This window comes from Dasypus novemcinctus, chromosome 2 (genome assembly GCF_030445035.2).
Source record: "Dasypus novemcinctus isolate mDasNov1 chromosome 2, mDasNov1.1.hap2, whole genome shotgun sequence".
NCBI lineage: Eukaryota > Metazoa > Chordata > Mammalia > Cingulata > Dasypodidae > Dasypus > Dasypus novemcinctus.
The window spans coordinates 186,774,613-186,795,541 of record NC_080674.1 but is presented as its reverse complement, the minus strand read 5'-3'; the positions used below and the strand labels follow the sequence as shown (position 1 = coordinate 186,795,541).

Below are 20,929 nucleotides of genomic sequence, written 5' to 3'. Positions count from 1 at the left end.
TGGGAGGGAGTGGTGGTCTCCCATCCTGCCTACCTCCTCCTGCAGGCAGAGGAGCCCCACCAGGCACGGGCAGGCGGAAGTGTCCCTGTCATTGACCCAGCTGTGGCTTTTACCTGCCCTGAGGACCCCAGGGGCCCAGAGCTCCAAGTCCCCTGAGGAGGCGGCAGTTGGTGACGGCCCTGGCCTGCCCCTGGGTGAGCACCAGCCCTACGCCATGGACTGGGCTTCAGCCAGCCCTCCAGTGGTTCTGATGTGGCTCCCCTTTGGAAACCCCCTTAAGCCACCCGCCTTCTCAATCCCGAGGGCACATCGGAAGTCCCCAGGGGGCTTTCCATGCTCCTGCAGGGGCCCCGCCCCAGGCCACTGGAATCAGAATCTCCGGGTGGGACCCGGGAATCGGTGTAGATGGGTGTTTCTTTCTTTTTTTTTAAGGAGGTATGGGGGATTGAGCCCAGCGTGAAGCAGGCGTTCGACCACTGAGTTACACCCGCTCTGCTATTCTTTTATTACTATTATTATTATTCGTGTTCATTGTGGTAACCTATACACCAGTTCCCATCGCTCTGTCTTTCCAGGATACAATTCAGTGGCGGTAACTCCATTCCCAGGCTTGTGCTGCCATCACCCCCACTCACGGCTGAAACTCTTACATCCCCCCCAAGCAGAAACTCTGTCCCTGTAAGGAACTACACCCCGTTTCCCACCTCCCCCGCCATCCCTGGTGCCCTGCCCTCTCCTTCCTGCCTCTATGCATTTGCTTCTTCTAGTTATTTCCTATCAGTGGGATCAGGCCATATTTGTCCTTTGTGCCTGGCTTATTTCACTCTGTATGACATCTCTAAGGTTCATTCATGTCGTTGTGTGGACAAGAACATCAGCGAGTTTAAAGTGCTCCCAGGTTTTTTTTTTTTTGGTCCTAGGTTTTTAAAGTTCTAATCAACAGCCCAGGGTGTGAACCAGCCCATTAAACAGATGAGTGTACTGTGGTTTATTTGAGCCTATTTTCATCTCTTCTGCTGGACTATCTTTATTCATCTGCTGATCTCTTCCTCGCCTCCACCCAGCTTTTATATAAAGGATGTAAGGGATGGAACTGGATTCTTGAGCACTTGCTTTGGGCCTGGTCATTTATATGCATCCTCTTATTTAATCCTCACAACAGCCCAGCACCCACTGGTGTTCTGACACCCATTTTTCAGATGAGAAAACTGAACCAGAGGCAAGAGGTTGTCCACCCAGGGTCACACAGGCAGGAAGTCGAGGGGCAGGGGCTGAACCCCACCCCAAGGCAGGGGTCTCCCGGGTGCCTGGTGCAGAGAGGTGAGGCTGCCGAAGCTGCAGCCGCGCCCACGCCTGCGGCAGGTCGCTGGGGCTCTGTCCTACCCCACCCCCTCAGAGAAGAGCCCCGAGTCAGAGGCCAGGCACCAGCTCATCCCCACTTGCCTTGCTCTCCTGTTTGTTCTGGTCCACGTCCACATAGTTGTCATCGAGGGAATTGAGGCTGTGGGAAAGATGGAGCTCAGGCAGCCGACAGGCCCAGGCCCCCCTGCCTGTGGCCAAGAGCCACCATCTCTCAGCGCCAGCACCACCCTGTCACCATCACCTTCATCACCACCACGACAACCACTGCCACTGCCATCACCACCATCACCACCATCACCACCATCACCATCACCTTCATCACCATGACAACCACTGCCACTGCCATCACCACAGTCACCACCATCACCATCACCATCACCACCACCACGACAACCACTGCCACTGCCATCACCACCATCACCACCACCACCATCACCATCACCACCACGACAACCACTGCCACTGCCATCACCACCATCACCACCACCACCATCACCATCACCACCACGACAACCACTGCCACTGCCATCACCATCATCACCATGACAACCACTGCCACTGCCATCACCACCATCACCACCATCACCACCATCACCATCACCATGACAACCACTGCCACTGCCATCACCACAATCACCACCATCACCACCATCACCACTGCCACCACCACCATCACCACCACCACCATCACCACCACCACCACCACCACGACAACCACTGCCACTGCCATCACCACCACCACCACCATCACCATCATCACCATGACAACCACTGCCACTGCCATCACCACCATCACCACCATCACCACCATCACCATCACCTTCATCACCATGACAACCACTGCCACTGCCATCACCACAGTCACCACCATCACCACCACCACCATCACCACCGTGGCCACCATCACCTTCATCACCACCACCATGACAACCACTGCCACTGCCATCACCACCATCACCACCACCACCATCACCATCACCACCACGACAACCACTGCCACTGCCATCACCATCATCACCATGACAACCACTGCCACTGCCATCACCACCATCACCACCATCACCACCATCACCATCACCATGACAACCACTGCCACTGCCATCACCACAATCACCACCATCACCACCATCACCACTGCCACCATCACCACAATCACCACCACCACCACGACAACCACTGCCACTGCCATCACCACCACCACCACCATCACCATCACCATCATCACCATGACAACCACTGCCACTGCCATCACCACCATCACCACCATCACCACCACCACCACCATCACCATGACAACCACTGCCACTGCCATCACCACCATCACCACCATCACCACCATCACCATGACAACCACTGCCACTGCCATCACCACCATCACCACCATCACCACCACCACCACTGCCACCATCACCTTCATCACCACCACCACGACAACCACTGCCACTGCCATCACCACCATCACCACCATCACCATGACAACTACTGCCACTGTTATCACCACAATCACCACCATCACCACCATCACCACTGCCACCATTACCACCATGGCCATCATCACCACCACAATCACCACCACCACCACGACAACCACTGCCACTGCCATCACCACCATCACCACCATCACCACCATCACCATCACCATGACAACCACCACCACCACCACCATCACCATCACCATGACAACCACTGCCACTGCCATCACCACCACCACCACCACCACCATCACCATCATCACCATGACAACCACTGCCACTGCCATCACCACCATCACCACCATCACCACCATCACCATCACCATGACAACCACTGCCACTGCCATCACCACAATCACCATCACCACCATCACCACCGCCACCATCACCACCATCACCACCACCACCACGACAACCACTGCCACTGCCATCACCACCATCACCACCATCACCTTCATCACCACCATCACCACCATCACCATCACCACCACCACCACTGCCACCATCACCTTCATCACCACCACCACGACAACCACTGCCACTGCCATCACCACCATCACCACCATCACCATCACCATCATCACCATGACAACCACTGCCACTGCCATCACCACCATCACCACCATCACCACCACCACCACCACCACCATCACCATGACAACCACTGCCACTGCCATCACCACCACCACCACCATCACCATCACCATCACCACCACCACCATCACCACCACCACCACCACCACCACCACCACCACGACAACCACTGCCACTGCCATCACCACCACCACCACCATCACCACCGTGGCCACCATCACCTTCATCACCACCACCACAACAACCACTGCCACTGTCATCACCACAATCACCATCACCATCACCATCACCACCACCACCATGACAACCACTGCCACTGTCATCAGCACAATCACCAGCATCATCACCACCATGACCACTGCCACTACCACCATTGCCACCACAACCACTGCCACCGTCACCACTGTGGCCACCATCGTCGCCACCATCACCATCACTACCATCACCACGATGACCACCACTGCCACCGTCACCATCACCCCCCCCCAGCAGCACCACTTCATCACGACCACCACCACCGACCAGTCTGGCTGTGCAAGGGCTCTGCTCACCTGACATAGTCCAAGTCGCTGGAGGAGGAGAGGGCCTCGAAGCCCATGTCCTGGGTGGGGACGTTCAGCATGGGGTTGGCCCTGGAGAGAAGGCCCAGAATTGGCCTCCAATCAAGTGGCCGTGGCCCTCGGCCCCTCAGGGGGCCTCTTACCGCCCTCTGAACCCTGCTCACCGCTCAGTGTTGTACACGTTGGTCCCAGGAATGGCGGGGCCTGTGGGCATCACCCCCACTGTTGTTTTCCGGGCCTCCTTTGCAGCTTTCATAGCCCGAAGCTTCCGGTGGTAGCTGTGGGGAACCTGAGGGGGTCACTACTTTGCCCGCACACCCACCACGCGCCCAGAGCAGGCCCTGAGAGTGGCTTTGCCACAACCCTGGTGAGCTCCACTTTACAGGGGACACACGTGAGAGCCAGAGGAGGGCAGTGATTTGCTGAAGGCCGGCAGCAAGGCTGGGAATCAAACCCAGATGTGTCTGCTGCCTCCACACATATCGGAAAGGGGGAAAGAGGCAGCGGTTATCACATGCATGGCACATTCCAGACATCTTGCGGGGTGTGAGATGCACGTTACGTCACTGACTGCCTTTTTTTTAGTTACTGGGAACTGAACCAGGGACCTCCTAAGCGGGAAGCTGGTGCTCAGCCACTGAGCCACATCGGCTCCCCCGAGTTGATTATTTTCGTTCCTTTGCTTGTTGTTTGTCTTTGTTTTCAGGAGGCACCGGGAACCGAACCCAGAACCTCCCATGTGGGAAGCAAGTGCTCAACTGCTCGAGCCACATCCACTCCCTCACTACCTGCTCCGAGGCATCTGGTGTCCTGCCCCTTTCGTAGATGAGGAAACTGAGGCTCAGGGAGGGGCGGTGACCCACCCAAGATCTCTACAGTGGGTGATGGGGGACTGAATACAGATATGTCTGCTGCCTAAACCCAAGCCCTTTCCGCTCCCCGGGTGTCTTGGGGGTGATGGGAGAAGGTGGGGGTCTGGGAGGAGGTGAGCGTCAGCGGCCCGGCGGGGGAGGGGGCCGCACCTTTTCCGGGTACAGACGAGCGCTGTGACCATGACTCCAAGGGCAAGCAGCAGCGCCACGCCTAACCCTATGATGACGCTCAACAGCAGCTTCGGCAGGTCTGACTCCTGGGGCTCCTCGGAGCCCTGGAGAAGAAGGGGTGTGAGGTGAGGGGGGCTGTGCGGTGGGCCTCCCCGCCGCCCCCCGCGGCCTCCACTCACCACCACCACCAGCCCCAGGCGCAGCAGCTGCGTCATTGAGTCCTGCTCGTTCCGGATCATCCTGGCCACAGAACGGCGCTCAGCCCCGAGGGCCGCCGGCAGCCCCCAGGCCTCCCGCTCGCCTTCCCGTCCGCCCCGAGGGTGGCCCCACTCACACGCTCAGCTCGTTGAGGTTCAGGGCCGACCCGTTCGGGAAGACGAAGTAGGCATCGAGGTAGGAGAGGCCCCGGGCCCTGGAAGGGGGCAGGGGTCAGCAGCCCGGGGCCCCCGGGAGGTCTGGCCTGCCGCTGCCTCTCACCCCGGGGGCCTCGGGCACTCACCTGGAAGCCCCCCGATCTGTGGACTCTATGTTCTGAATGTTCACGATGTAGACGGTCGTCCTGGTCGCCTGGGTGAGAGCCCTGCAGAGGGACGGGTGTCACCGAGGCCGGGGGTGGGGGCCTCGGCCCAGGCCTGTGGCCAGGCTTGACGGTAAGTAGAATTAGGAATGATGTGAAGTAGAAAAAAAGACCTCCTCTGGACAGCCCCAGCCCCACCTGCTCAGCAGGTAGGGCCCTCCGTATAGGTGAGGAAAGGATACGCCGTCCTCTGAGGCTGGGCCAGCTGAGTACCCTTGTGCAGTGCGCAGCTTTTGCAACTGTACATGGCAGCCCTGCTCGGGCATCTCTTTGCCCAATCAGCCACAGGCTTCAGGGGCCATATGCAAGGGGGATACAAGCACAGGTACAGGGTCAAAGACAGGAACAAGGTCAAGTGTGGGTCAGATTCAGGACTGAGAGACAGTCCATCCAGGTAGCCTCTCAGACTAGGCTCCCAGGCCCTGATCTCCCTGCCAGCCCTCTCCTGGGGTCCCCAGACGTACGCTTTGATCTCCTCCAGGTTGGCGCCCACCTCCTCCTTGAACCCGGAGAACTGCAGCCTCACTCGGTAACTCTGATCTACAGTGAAGAGCTGCCGGAGGAGGGTGTGGGCGGAAATGAGAGGCAAAGGCCCAGGGCGCTGGCCCAGGGCGCCGGGGGCAGAAGGCAGCCTGGCACTCACTTTCAGGGTGATTTGGGATTCCAGGGCAGTCCCCACGGAAGGTCTGTCCCGGGCCTGGACTGTCACTTGGTAGGTGCCCTGGAGCGTTGCATCAAGATTGGTCACCAGCCTGTGGCAAGTGGGAGGGCACAGCTCAGTCTTGCACCCCAAGCTGGAGTCCTCTGGAATCCACTTGTACGCCCCCAGGATGGGGAGCTCACTTCCCCGAGGCCTGCTTGAGCGGCCCCCTCCCCGCCCCGTCCGGGGGCCCGTCCGTAGTTACTCGATGCTGCCGATGAATACGCCGGCCTCCGCGGAGGTGGAGACCCGGAAGAAGCCCTGGACAGGGCGCGAGACCCCGTCCTTAGGGACGAAGTTTGCTTGGAGGATGGAGAAAAGGATGGCGCCGTTGTCCCCCGAGTCTTGGTCTCTAGCCTGGGAGCAGGAAGGGACAGCGTCTGGAGGCCAGGTGCCTCCTCAACCCCCAGCAGGGATCAGAGGCTGGGTGGCCTGGGGGGCCCCATAATCTCCACCAGCCCCCCACACACACCGCCCCAATCAAGCAGATGCTTTCAACAACCCATGTGCTTGCTCTGCAAATCCAGGTTCGGACAAGTCCCTGCCCCCCGCACCCCACTTCAATAGATCACTGCCCAGAAGTCCACCCCGTGTGAGATCCGGCCCGGCCCCCACCCCAGCGCGCGCACGCACGTGCACACACACACACACACACACACACACACACACACACACCCTGGCACAGGGATGATCAGTTTTCCTGAGCACAAGTACCTTACTTGTTCCCCTCATTACAGTGTGAGCCACAGTGAGAGCAAATGCCCCCAGTGGGCCATGAAATGCGGCTGGGACACACACACACATTTTCAGTCCTTCTAGTGCCATTAAGAGAAAAGTATCACCAGCTCCCAGAACGCAGTCCACCGATGTTATTGCTCAGGATAAGGACAAAGTCGGTGTTTAAGTTTCAATTAAGGAATTGCTTTAAAGAAAATTGTGCAAAGCCAAACTCATGGCATGGGGAGGCGACGTGATGAAAACCAGGGAATTGTTCAAAGGCTTGAAAGAACCTCGAGAGGGAGACTTGCCGCCCCTGTTTTTTATAAGAGGCTACACTGAGACTCCCAGGGGAAGCCTTCCCTGCTGCTCTCAGCTCTACGTGGGGCGTGGAGAGCCAGGCCCATCGCCTGCACATGTGCTTTCTACAGCAGAGGGCGTGGCACCCGGGGTCCACTCGCCTCTTAATCTTAACTGCCAGGAACTGGTGGTACTTTGGATTTGCCAGCTTCTTCCCAGGGAAGAGGGAAACTGAGTCCCGGTGGGGGAAGGGGGCAGCTCCCCAGATCAGGAAGAAGCCAAGCCAGGACCCAGTAAGTAGGACTTACCCCTGGCACACAATAGCCATCTCCCCCTCTAACACACCCGCACCCAGCCCTATAAAAACTTGAAAGCATTTTTATAATCTTGTTCTGGAAATTATCTAACTCTAAAGAACCTCTCAATTTACAGTTGGCGATGATTTCTCTGTGATACTCAAGGATTCTGGTGCAGTGAGCTGCCAGCGGTTTCTATAGTCATGCAATTTTCATGAAAACTAAACTGAACAATTAATGAAGTTTGCTCCTATCAATTAGGCAGGTGTTAATTTCCAAGCTGGGATTTTCTTTTCACATGTCGCAGCAAACACATTTCCTTTCTATGGTGGAACCGTTTTGGGGGTGGGGGGCAGGGTTGGCTGAAAGCCCCGAGCTCTTCACCCTGCGTCTCCTGGGGCTCGCGTGACTGCCAGCCACCCCGGGGAGGGGTCAGGGGCTTACCTGGACAGAAGCCACCTGCTGGTTGGGCAACACAAGTTCCGGGATGATGACTGCAGACGTGAACAGAGGCGGCCGGTGAGGCTGGGGCAGGGCCCCCAAACCTGCCCCCCACCTCTCCACCACCTGAGACCCCTATGATGACCACGCCTGCACCAGAAGTTAGCAGGCCATCCAACTCCCACTGTGCGGCTGGGGAAACCGAGACCCAGCGAGGGAGGGCCCGGCCCAGGACCAGATATGAGCTGGGGCACAGGTGGGGTGAAACCTCAGGTCTCCCCTCCTGTTGGAACTCTGGGGCGGGGGAAGGTTTGGAGAGCTCCCTCCCTTTTTGAGGTCCCGACTCAGGGCGTTCTGGAGGGGCGCGGCGTACGTGTGGGGGAAGACTGCGGGGTTGCTGCTCACCGAAAGTCTTATTCTCAGGCAGAAAGTAGGGCGTATTGTCGTTCACATCCTCGATGGTGATGGCGAGGGTTCCTAGGGGGGACAAGGTCGACTGGCTCTGGGCTCTGGACAAAGCCAGCCTGACCTTACACTCCCTGCAGCCTCCCTCGTACACACCACCCATGCTCTGCCCTTCCCTGCTCCTGACCCAGGATGCCCACTCGGTCTTCTCTGGCCTGTGAGGGAGGGAGGGTCATCGCCAGACCTCAGAGAGGGTAAGCAGCTGGTCCAAGGTCACCCAGTAAGAGGGGTGGGCCAGGACTGAGATAAGTTCCACCTGACCACGACATTATATTGACACTTGCTAGCTGTGTGAGTTGGTTATTTAACCACCCACTCTGTGCCTCAGTTTCTTCATCTATAAAACTGGTCAGGGTACACCCACAGAGGCTGTAGGGGGTAAAATAAGAAAATGCTTACAAGGTGCCTAGCAGAGTCCTGGACTGTAAAAGGACTGACTGTATGCTAGCGGTTAATACTGTCATCACTATCATTATTTGGTGTCGGAAGTAGGATAGGTATTCAGGTCTGACTCTGAAGTGTGCACTTTCCTATATGCCACCCCGCAAAATAACAGCTATGGGCCAGGCACTGCACGAAGCGCTTTCCACGTGTGTTCTCATTTAAGCATCATAGCCAACCCACCACTCAACCCCACTTCACAAACGGGGGAGCTGGAGCTTGGGGTGGTATTGTGACTCGCCGATGGCACAGCGGGCAAGGCCCGGGACCAGGATTTGAGCCCAGACCGTCCGGGTCCCGGCCCGGAGTGCTCGCCCACCGCCCCTAAGCCGCAGCCCGCGAGGCCTGCGGGCCGGGCCACCTCACCGTTGTTGCTGTAGGCGGTGAAGTTGGCCTCCGTCATGAGGTCGTGGGCCCTCACTATCAGCGTGACCAGGTTGCAGGCCTCGTAGTCGATGGCCTCGCTCTGATGGATGAACACGGAGCCGTCGGGCTCCATGGAGAACCAGCCGTGGCACAGGCTGCCCACGGCGACCCCGGCCTTGGTACAGAGGACGTCCACAAGCTGCACCTCCGGCGAGGCGTTGGTGTCCACGTCCCGGGCCGTCACGTTGGCCACCACGCCATGCTGTGATCCGTTCTCGGGCACACGGAGACCCCGGAGCGAGGCTGGGTCCAGGGTGGGGGGCTGATTGTTCACGTCCTTCACGGTCACGTGGACAGCTGCCGTGACCTCCACCCCCTGGGGGTCTGCGTTCTCGGCACTCAGGGTCAGGGAGAAGTCAGGCTGCGTGTCGTAGTTCAGGCTCACGTCCGAGGGCAGCGAGAGCTGGGCCGAGGCCCGCCCGGGCTGCAGCACCGAGCCCCGGAGCACGAAGTTGTTGGCGCCCGCCCCCGAAAGGCCGAAGCTGATGCGGTTGTTGACTTCCGTCTGGTCTGCGTCCCGGGCTTCCACCACGCCCAGCAGTGCGCCTGCGGACCGCGGACAGAGCTTGCAGGGACCCCCGGGCCTGCCCCTGGGGCCTACCCAGGTATGTCCCACCTGTGCGTGACGTTATATCAAGACTTGCTAGCTATGGAATCTGGTTATTTAACTGCCCACTCCGTGCCTCAGTTTCCTCACCTGTAAAATGGGATAGGCTTGCTACAGCATGGACGAGCCTTGAAGACATCACGTCGAATGAAATAAGCCAGACACAGAGGACAGATAGTGTATGACCTCACTCACACGAAATAATTAGAATAGGCACAATCACAGAATCAGAAGGTAGAATAAAGCTTTACCAGGGGCTGGGGCAGGAGTGGAGAATGAGGAGTTAGTGCTTAATGGGTTCAGAGCTTCTGTTTGGGGTGATGGAAAAGTTTTGGTCATGGATGGTGGTAGCACAACATTGTGAATGGAACGAACTCCACTGAACTGTGTATTTGAAAGTGATCAAAATGGGAAACTCCAACCCCTCCCCCCCCAAAAAAAAAAAAACAACAAAAGGGAAATTCCATGTGGTGCTGTATATATGTTAGCATAGTGAATTTTAAAAAATTTTGGACAGGGCTCCCCTATGTTATGGATCATATGGGAGTAAATTGAGGAAGGAAGTGCTTACAAGTTGCTCAGCAGAGTTGTGGGCTTACTAAGGGATCGATATATACTAGCGATTAAGATGGTTACTCCTGTTTCTGGTGTCAGAGGTGGGATACAAATTCTAGTCTCTGACTCGGAAGTGCGTTCACCTCCCTCAAGCACTCCAGGCCACCCCAAGAGGGGTCGGATGCCACACAGAACCCAGACCCTCTGCCCAGCTGGCCCGGGGAAGACTTACCAGGATGGCTCTCGTTCACCGAGAAGGAATAGCTGGGCTGGCTGAAGATGGGCAGGTTATCATTTATGTCCTGCAGGCAGAGGCAGTTCTGAGCCCCAGGGACCCCAGGAGCCCCTGAAACCCCAGGGTGCAGCCTCTCGGGAGCAGATCTGAGAAGCCAATATCTCCTCTGTCCTGAGACTCAGGCCCAGACAACGGCCCAGGGAGGGTGAGCTCCGATTTCACAGAGCAGGACAAGAGCCCTCGAGAGAGGAGCTTGTCCAGCTCTCACATCTGGGCCTCAGGCACATCGCGGACCTCTGCAGTGAGGACCACGTTGCTGGGGAGTTCCACCACCTCCCTGTTTCTCTGGGCAGAGCTCAGACCTGCTTTAGACCCTGCCTTCTGGACGCTGTGTCTCTGCCTGGCCCAGCAGGACTCCCCATCTCTTGCGTTTATTATGCTGTAACCGTTATGTTTCCACAAAGGGGCTGGGGCCCAAGCTTTCCCACGGCCCCTCTCCCCCCCCCCCCCCCCCCCCCCCCCGCATTCAGCCAGACCCTGGCCCTGCCCTCAGGCTCCACCGTCTTCTGTTCTTGACGTCCCTCTCTACCGTGCACGCACCGCTCACAGCAGGACGACCACCCCGTTTTCCACTTTCTCCCTTAACACTGATGTGTATTTGGGGGAGGACCCGTGGCTGTCCCAGCCCTTCTCAGGTCAGCTCCCAGGAGGTTCCCAGCCCGGTGATGTCACAGCTATCCACTTTTAGGTTTGTTTTTTTGCTAAAGAATGGTAGAATGAAGATCTTTGAAAACATCTTTCTCAGCCTTAACTGGATGTGTCTTCTGATGGTGATTCCCCTGAAATGGAGTTACTGGCTCAGCACGCATGAATGGGCTGCATTCTCAAGGACACCCTAATTCAGGGGCGTGGTTAAGAACACAGCTCTGAGTCAAATCCATCTCCACTTCAGCCTCATATGTGACTCTGACCTTTCTGGGCCTCAGTTTCCTCTTCTGCAAAATGGGGGAAGTGTTGCTTCTCATAGGACCCAGCTCACTCAGTAAAAGCAAGACTGCTTTTTACTTTCTTTGTGGGTCTCCCCTCCTCCCACCTCCGCCACCACTACCACCACCACCACCACCACCAAGGACAGCAGACACACCCTAATTTCACCTGTTTCTCTTTGCCCTGAGGTCTCACTCATTCTTGTGGGAAAGTGGCACATCTCAACCCAGTGAGGCACAGGGCTGCTCTGTGCAGTGGTGCAGGCTGTGCACTGCACAACCTTACAAGGAGCTATCCACATCATGGACATTGCAGAGGTGTAGATACATTCCAACATTTTTCCTGATGAAGATGCCCATGGGCTGGTGGCAGCCTTAGAACCGAACCGACCTGGAATCGAGCTCCATCCTGGGACCCTGCACAAGCTACTCAACCTCCCTGGGCCTCAGTGTCCCCACCAATACAGTGGTAATAGCCATACCTACTTTGCAGGGCCAGGTGGACAGTGAACACCGATTTTCCTGCCCTTCTCTTTGCCTTTGAATGGTGGTGGGGAAATAGGAGGGGTTTCAGGTAGGACTTTGTGAGAGATAACTACAACCAACATTCATCAGGTGCCTTCTAGGTATCAGGCACTTCTTCTAAGCACCCTCTGTTAATTAAAGCATTTAATATTTTTATTATTCTCATCCCTTTAAAAATGAAGAAAATTGAGGGTCCAGGGAGGCTGAATGACTAGTGAGCCAAGATTCAAACCTAGGCAGCTTCCAGAACTTTCTTACTACCAAAATCATGGAGGGCAGGAGTGTGACTTGAGTTGGGGGGAGGGGGGTGGGAGGACAGCTGCCGACTCAGGAGCCCCCAGCCCAGGGCCCGCAGGGCAGCGGGCACATCTGCACGCCCACCCGGGTGGGGTCAGGCCTTACCTCCACGGTGATGGTGACATTGACCTCGGTACTGAGGACAGGCACGCCACAGTCAGACACGAGCGCGGTCAGCACGATGCGGCCCCCCAGCCCGGGGTCAATGGCCTCTCGGTCCAGGGGCCCCAGGTTACTGAGGAGGCCCGTGTCGGGGTCCAGGGAGAAGTTCTGGCTGTAGCGGCCGGGGAGCAGGCTGAACTGCAGGCGGCTGTTGTTGGTGCCCGGCTCGTCGTTGTCATGGGCCTGAGCACGTGCAGAGAGTCAGGCATCAGCCTTCCGGTGGCTCCCAGCCTCCCGAGCCCCGCCCCTGCAGCCTGGAGTCCCGCCCCTGCGGCCTTCAGAGCCCCGCCCCTGCAGCCTGGAGCCCCGCCCCTGCAGCCTCCCGAGCCCCGCCCCTGCGGCCTGGAGCCCCGCCCCTGCGGCCTTCCGAGCCCCGCCCCTGCGGCCTTCCGAGCCCCGCCCCTGCGGCCTGGAGCCCCGCCCCTGCAGCCTCCCGAGCCTCGACCCTGCAGCCCGCAGCTGCGGCTGGATGCCGGCCTCTCCTCCGGCAGCGGGTCTGCAGCCAGCGGGCGCCAGCCATCTCCGCCTCAGGCTTCCATCTGAGAGGGTCAGATGCGGAGCCGGCAAAGTCATCCTTCCACGCCACAAATATTAACTGCATACCCACCACGTGCCAGGGCCTATTCTAGGCGGCGGGAATGCAGCCGCGGTCGAGAGAGTTCCCCTGTGGACAAGTGGGGGCTGGGGGCCCTGAAGGGGTCCTCGTGGGGAAATCAGAATTGTTGGACTTATTTAATGTTTTTGTGTTTTGTTTTCATTTCAGATATCTATAATTAGAGTAGCTGTTTCGCAGGCCGAACAAGGGGCCTGAGTGAGGTCAGGACGGAACAGCTCTGTACACCACACAACCCTAGAAAGAAGGGAGGGTTCTGTGGCCGCGTGATTGTCACTCGGAGGACCCGATTTCCCACTTCTTACAAGACCTCCTTTTCAGTGTAGGAGAGAAGCTCCTCACCTTTTCACGACCCAAGGGAGAAGCTTCTCTCCAGTGTGTCTCCAGTGTAAGTCACTAGTGGGTTTTTATCTAATAGACTCTGAACCCAGCCATTGATCTTGTTTCCTTTCTTGCTTTGGCCATTAGGAAGCTCAGGCAGAATTTGCAGCCCACCTCTAGGAATCTGTATGGCCCTGGGTTCTAACTACCTTTATGCCCTTTAACAATGCCATCTTCATTTTCCTTTTTTCCTTATTTCTTCCCATATTTTAATCTTAAATTTTAATTAAGCCTCCTCAACTTCTTTTTGGAATGGGGCAGGGGTGTGACTAAAAAAGGGGCATACATTTTTGAGGGCTTGCTCTGTGCCAGGCCCTGTTCTTTCTATCCATTATCTCGTTATTCCCCCAGTGACCCCATGAATAAATACTCTGCCTGTTCTCCTTTTCCAAAGAGGAAACGGAGGTCCAGAGAGAACAAGTGACTTTCTCTGGGTCACGCAGCAGAGACCAGACTCTACCCAGGGCAGGGGGGACTCCAGAGCTGGCCCGGTCCCCTCGGCCTGCCTGCCGTGCCCAGGCCGGCCCGTACCTGGATGGTCACGGAGACGTTGCCCTCCTCCTCCTGGACGAAGACGCTGTAGGAGCCGCTGCCCAGGGGCGGGTTGTCGTTGATGTCCAGCAGGACGATCTGCAGGGTGGTGGAGTCCGACAGGTTGCCACCGTCGGTGGCCTGCAGTGTGAGGTGGAACACGGGCTGCCTCTCCCGGTCCAGCAGCTGGCCGTTCTTCACCCTCAGCGTCCCCGTGTTTGGATCCACCTCAAAGAGGTCGGCCCTGCGTGGGGGTGCCAGGGGCAGCAGGTCAAGTTCCAGGACGCCCAGGACCACTGGGATCTCAGGGAAACAACAAAACCCCCCTGTAGTATCTACCAGGCGTTTGCACTGAAAAATTACAGGCGGCACCCTAGCCCTGCAGCAAGGCTGGAAGGTGGTGGCCCTGGCATGGCTGTGAACACACCAAGAGCCACCCTTTAAATGGGCTCATGGTATGGTACGGGAATTAGATCTCAAGAAAGCGGTTCTTAAAAAACCACAAAAAATGGGCTACTGACTAGCATTTACTGAGGTGTCCATGTAAAGGAAGGGCCTAGGGAAGCAGATGTGTCTCAAGTGACTGAGCTCCCGCCTACCACATGGGAGGTCCTGGGTTTGGGTCCTAGTACCTCCTGAAGAAGATGAGCAAGACAGTGAGCTGACACAATGGGCAGGTGTGGCAAGCAGATGCAACAAGATGATGCAACAAGAGACACGGGGGGGGGGGGGAATAAAAAATAAAAATTTTAAAAATTAAAAAATAGAGACACGAGGAAGAAAACATAATGAGAGATACAACAAAGCAGGGAACGGAGGTGGCTCAACTGATTAGATGCCTCCTTCCCGCATGAGAGGTCCCAGGTTCAGTTATTGGTGCTTCCTAAAAAGAAGACCAGCACACAACATGCAGACACAGTGAAATGCAAAACAATGAGGGGTTGGGGAGAAAAAAATCCAATAAATCTCTTTTTTAAAAACGGCCTATTTTCTACTGATGGGATCTGTATCATAAGCCAGGTCCAAACTTCAATTCCATCTTTTTCTCACTGTGTAAATTTGGATGATTTATTTCATCCCTTTGAGCCTCAATTTGCTAATCAACAGAAAATGAATCAGGAGGTTTCCCCTCAGAGTTGTAAGAATAACTGAGATAATGCATAGTAAACCCTTAACTCTGTAGCTAACCTATAGCAAGCAGGTCATTGTACGTGAGTTAATGGTAATGATGACAATGATGGTGACAATACAGATTCATGATACTACAGTGCAGTGGGGTGGTTCTAGAGCAAATCTGAAATGCATTCCGAAGTATAAAGCAGACCAAAGATTTTTACTATAAGTCCTTTCACCTTTAAAAAAACAACAAGGAATATATTAAATGAAAGAATCTAGACAAAAAGTACTACATATGGTTTGACTCTACCTATACAAAATACAAATACAAATAAATTAGAGAAATGGAGACAGAACAGCAGCTCTGTATGGCAGGGGAAGGACAGAGAGATTGAGAGGTGATCATTAAGGGGTAGAGCTTTTTGGTTATTCGTTTATTATCATTATTATTATTATTGGAGTAATGAAAACCCTCTAAAAATGATTGAAGTGATGAATGCATAACTACACGATTATACCAAATACCCTTGATTATACACTTCGGATGCTTTATGAATATGTATCCATAAAACTGATTTTAAAAGAAAAATTTTTAATTATATCCAGGGAACCCACATTTCAACCCCATGGAGCCAAGTGAATTACCATTAAGTCACAACATTTTAAAAAGACAAATGAAAGAAGGGAAGGTGGGCCTGGGCCCTGCTCTCCCGCGCGCCCACCGCCCCCCCAGGCCTTACCCGTTCCCGGGGAGCAGGCGGTAGGTGATGCGGCCCCCCTCGCCCGTGTCGGGGTCGGTGGCCTGCGAGGCAGAGAGACGGGGAGGGCGGTGGCGCTCACCGCCAACCCGCTGAGGCCGACGGCGCGCCGTGCTCCCTGACACGCGGGAGATCTCCTCCCCTGACACACCGACCCACGCACACCCACACGTGGGCACTCACGCGTGCACACTCGCTCATGCGCACCCACCCCGCGCACGCACTCACACACGCACACACGCCTGCACGTGTCGCCCACGCACCCGCCCACGCGCCCACGCGCCCCGCACGCTGCAGAGCCCCTGGCAGGGCACGGCCCCCTCCCGGGGCTCCCACCGCACTCACGTTGACTTCGTCGGTGACCACGGTGCCGTTGGGGCTGTGCTCGGGCACGCTGAGGACGTACACGCTTTGCGGGAACGTGGGCCTGTGGTCGTTAATGTCCCTAATGTGGATGGTCACCGTGGCGGTGGAGTTGTTCCCGCTGACCGCGTCGCTGGCGACGACCTGAGGCCAGGGGAAGAGGCAGCAGCGCGGGGCGGGGCGCCCCGGAGCACGCCCTGCCTGCGCCCTGCCCGCGCCCTGCCCGCGCCCCCCGCGCCCTGCCCGCGCGCCCTGCCTGCGCCCTGCCCGCGCGCCCTGCCCGCGCCCTGCCCGCGCCCCCCGCGCCCTGCCCGCGCGCCCTGCCCGCGCCCCCCGCGCCCTGCCCGCGCGCCCTGCCCGCGCCCCCCGCGCCCTGCCCGCGCCCCCCGCGCCCTGCCCGCGCGCCCTGCCCGCGCGCCCTGCCCCCGCGCCCTGCCCGCGCGCGGCCCGCTCACCTGCAGCCGCATCTCCGTGCACGTCTCGTAGTCCACCTGCGCCGACGTGCGCACCAGCACCTGCACGTCCACCGAGCCCGCCGCCCGCGCGGGGGCGACGCTGAAGGCCGTGGCGTTAGGGCCCTCCAGCGCCAGCCGGAAGGTGCCGTTGATGCCCTGGAAAGGTGGACGTCTAAGGAGGGACCCAGGGCGGCAACGCACCCACCTGCATCTCTCCACCCACCTCTGCCTCGGGAAGCCCCGCCCCCTGAGATTCCAGGCCCGCGACTTTCAAAAGACTGAGGGTGCAGGCAAGGGGTCCCAGGAGGCCGGGCTGGTCGCCAGTCCCTGCAAACGTGGGCTCCTCAGCGGGCCTCCCCAGGCACCGTGGATGCCAGGCCTGGGTGGGCTCCTCAGCCGCCTCCCCAGGCACCGCGGATGCCAGGCCTGGGTGGGGACAGAGCCTGCACACACAGCTCAGGTGCATAGCGTACCAACCCTCCTTAGAGCTTCACTCACCACCCAATACCGACACCAAACATCACCAACACCCAGCCTCACCCCATCACCCCATGACCCTTCACTCAACACGGCCTACCAACCTGGGGCCACCCAATACCACCCTCTTCTCAGCGTCACCCACCAACCAACATCACCCAACACCACCAACCATCAACTCAAGACCACTGACCGATGGAACACTACCCCGTACCACCCCACCCAAATCACCCACCCAACTCAACACCACCGACCTACCACCACCCGGCGCTTCGTATCAACTCAGTATCGCCTACTACCACCAAACGCCGTCCGGAGGTATCCATCGTTCCACACCGTCCAATTCACCCCCCTCTCCATATCCACTTCCTCTTTCATGTGCCCTCCAGCCTAACACTCACTTAGATCAGCCCGGATTCAACACGGCCCAACCTCCCTCAACACCCAGCGCCCCCCCAATCCCCGCACACTCATCCCCCCACCACGCAACGCCACCAGAAGTTACACTTCACCCAGCATTACCCATCAGCCATGCCGACGCCCACTCCGAGGTGCCTTTCTCTTCAGTAAACCCAGTACCACCTTCACGCAATGCTACCCACCAACTCGACATGGCCCGACATTTCCAAACATCACTGTAGCAATTTGATATTGCTTATGAATTCCAAAAATAGATATTGGATTACGTTTGTGAACTGGTCTGTTCCCGTGGGCATAGGAAATTGAACTGGGTTCAGAGCTTTCACTTTAACTTACTTAAATCATGATCGAGGCTTTGATTCAGCCACGTCAGTAGGACACTGAGCTCCTGCCCACCAAGGGGGCAGGAACTCACAGAGAAGACAACATGATGGAAGAGAAAGTTGGAGTTTTAATGCTGGAGCCCGGGGAAGTAAATCACAGAGAAGCAGATGTGTGTGGAAAGAGAGAAGGTTCCACTAGACGCGGCAGAGGCCCCGGGAAGGGAGACGAGCAGTTCACCTGACAGCTGAGAGAGCAGAGCAGCTGAGCCCAGAGAGGAATGAGCCCCGGGAGAGAGACGAGACTTAGCCCAGCCTGCAGCCGAGACTGGAAGGAGCTGGGACCACGGAGCCTTAGGAGGAAGAAGCAGTCTGAACCCCGGCAGGCGTCAGCAGCCGTCTTGCGCCAACAGGTGGCAACAGACTTTGGTGAGGAAGTAACTTACGCTTTGTGGCCTGGTAACTGTAAGCTTCTACCCCAAATAAATACCTTTTATAAAAGCCAACAGATTTCTGGTGCTTGGCATCAGCACCCCTTTGGCTGACTAGTACAATCGCCCACCACTTATGGCCCAACAACATGCCTTTTCCACCACCGTTCCCTAGGGTGCACCACGGTCCAAACGTCCCCACGGCACTCAGCACCGCGGGTCCACGTTCACCCCCCACGCCGTTCGCTGCTCCCTTCTCCAGCCACGTCCCTCTCGCCGGCCGCCCCCTCGCCGCCCCTGTGCCCCTGTGCCTGCCTTGTCTGGGTCGTAGGCCACCAGGCTGAGGCCCTCGACGGGGATGCGGGCCGCGGCGTGCTCATCCACGTAGCCCGTGAAGTTGCCCTGGGGCTCTGGCGGGGTGAAGGTGCAGGCCGGGAGGGTGCAGTTGTAGAACTCGGGTACGTGGTCGTTGACGTCGGTCACGCTCAGGGCCACCCAGATGCTCACGTTGGCCTCCTGCCCGTAGATGTTGGGGTTCATCTCGGTGGCCTGAGGACAGAGCGGAGGCCGGAGAGTCACCAGCGCACAGACAGAGCCGAGGTCAGAGGTCAGCAATGAGAGCGCGGGGGGGGGGGGGGTGTCCCGGGGGGCGGCGCGGTCCCCGCTCACCGTGACCTGCAGTTGCACCTCCTCCTCCTCCTCCAGGAGCAGCTCCCGGTCCAGGGAGCCGCTGACCCTGATGACCCCGTCCACCCCGATGTCAAACCAGCCGGGCCTGGTGGAGTCTGGCGAGAGGGCGGGCAGAGCAGTCGCCTCCACTGGCTCTGAAGAGCCTCCTCCCGCCCCCCGGCCGCGGCGCCAGCCCGGGGCCACCCCGGTTCTCACTGGAGATGCTGTAGGTGACTGGGTCACTGATGCCCTTGTCTCCGTCCACCGCCTCCACCTTCAGCACCGAGGTGCCCTGGAAGGAGGCCCGGTCAGCACCCAGACCCCATCCCCCCACCCCGACCCCTCCAGGTGCCCCCTGACACCTTGGTGGCGTCCTCGGGCACAGAGGCGGAGTAAAACTCCCTGACAAACTGGGGGTCCAGGTCGGGCTGGTCAATCACGGAGATGGACAGGAAGACAGGGGGGGAGCACTGCGTGATGTTGCTGTTGTTGTAGAGGCCGCCCGAGTCCTGGGGGGAGAGGAGACGCGGCCCTCCGTGAGCCCGGGGCCCCGCCGCCCCGCGCCCGCCGCGGCCCCCCGCGCCCGCCGCGGCCCCCCACTCACGCAGGCCCGCAGCTTCAGCTGGTAGAAGGCGCTCTTGTTGTTGTAGCTGAGGCTGCCGTTGAGCTGGATGGAGCCGTTGGGCAGGATCCCGAAGAGGTGCTGGTTGTCGCCCGTGCCGGGAATGACCTGTGCAGAGCATAGTCAGGGCAGGCTCCCACCTGCCCCCGAGGACCCCCGCTCTGGAGCCCCGCGCTTCCAATCCCGGCTCTGCCTTGACTGGCTGGCAGCCCTCTCTGGGCCTCAGTTTCCATTTCTGGGGAAGTGGGGCGCATGATATCACCTCAGCGGGTGGAAAGGAGGGTTAACCGCAGGTACTGGACAGGTAATTGTTGCTCCACACATGGAAGCTATAATTAGAAAACGTGTCATCCTGAAAACAGGGTTCAGACCCCTTATGGTCTGTGTGATCTTGGGCAAAACTCAGAACCTCTCTGACCTTCAGTCTCCTCTTCTGTGAAGCCAGGGGTGTGTATCAGCCCCTGGGAGGAGGGAAGGGGGTGACGCTAGCCTTCCTCAAGGGCACAGACAAGCAGGTGGGAAGAAGGGACAGGTCCAAAGCAAGCACCTTCCTTAGGCAACTCAGAGGGATGAGAAGGCTTGGGCCCAGGGCTGAAGCCCTGCTGCACTGCCATGCTCACCCCGAGGCGCGAGGACTCTGCGGGGTGTCTGGGGTGGTGCTGCCCCCTGGCGGCCAGGCGGAGCGGTCAGGGCACACAGCCGCCCCTGGGGCGCACCCCACGCTTTCGCGCCCCCACACTCACCTCCTCTATGTGGTACACCACGAGCCCCGCAGGCCCCTCGTCCTTGTCTTTGGCCAGCACGGAGAACACCAGGGAGCCGACCGGCAGGGTCTGTAAGGAGGGACTCAGTCGCCTCTGGGTTCAAATCCAGCTCCCTAGAACGTCGCTCCCCATCCCGCGCAGGCCTGAAACGCGGGGCGGCCACAAGCGCCCCCCCTTCCTGCCCCGCCTGGGCTGAGCCTCCGAAGGCAGCGCTGCGGGGAGGGGCAGGGTCCTCACGCCCCTCCTCT

General features: G+C 58.0%; 1 protein-coding gene across 1 annotated transcript in view; it reads right to left on the bottom strand.

Annotated features, from left to right (window-relative positions):
- The window catches only part of CDHR2 (cadherin related family member 2), a 57,733-nt gene that overhangs the window by 2,151 nt on the left and 34,653 nt on the right, over window positions 1-20,929 (bottom strand). The window contains exons 7-31 of the mRNA XM_071211178.1: window positions 20,661-20,750; window positions 19,900-20,025; window positions 19,658-19,804; window positions 19,512-19,587; window positions 19,296-19,411; window positions 18,942-19,175; window positions 16,979-17,134; window positions 16,506-16,667; window positions 16,143-16,204; window positions 14,287-14,530; window positions 12,705-12,944; window positions 10,789-10,858; window positions 9,335-9,940; window positions 8,468-8,539; window positions 8,066-8,115; window positions 6,514-6,665; window positions 6,252-6,360; window positions 6,073-6,161; window positions 5,531-5,611; window positions 5,366-5,443; window positions 5,211-5,271; window positions 5,011-5,135; window positions 4,153-4,266; window positions 3,980-4,060; window positions 1,444-1,501 (exon numbers count right to left, since the gene is read on the bottom strand). Of these exons, the coding sequence (XP_071067279.1) occupies window positions 1,444-1,501; window positions 3,980-4,060; window positions 4,153-4,266; window positions 5,011-5,135; window positions 5,211-5,271; window positions 5,366-5,443; window positions 5,531-5,611; window positions 6,073-6,161; window positions 6,252-6,360; window positions 6,514-6,665; window positions 8,066-8,115; window positions 8,468-8,539; window positions 9,335-9,940; window positions 10,789-10,858; window positions 12,705-12,944; window positions 14,287-14,530; window positions 16,143-16,204; window positions 16,506-16,667; window positions 16,979-17,134; window positions 18,942-19,175; window positions 19,296-19,411; window positions 19,512-19,587; window positions 19,658-19,804; window positions 19,900-20,025; window positions 20,661-20,750 (3,399 nt within the window). The remainder of the gene's footprint in view (window positions 1-1,443; window positions 1,502-3,979; window positions 4,061-4,152; window positions 4,267-5,010; window positions 5,136-5,210; window positions 5,272-5,365; window positions 5,444-5,530; window positions 5,612-6,072; window positions 6,162-6,251; window positions 6,361-6,513; window positions 6,666-8,065; window positions 8,116-8,467; window positions 8,540-9,334; window positions 9,941-10,788; window positions 10,859-12,704; window positions 12,945-14,286; window positions 14,531-16,142; window positions 16,205-16,505; window positions 16,668-16,978; window positions 17,135-18,941; window positions 19,176-19,295; window positions 19,412-19,511; window positions 19,588-19,657; window positions 19,805-19,899; window positions 20,026-20,660; window positions 20,751-20,929) is intronic.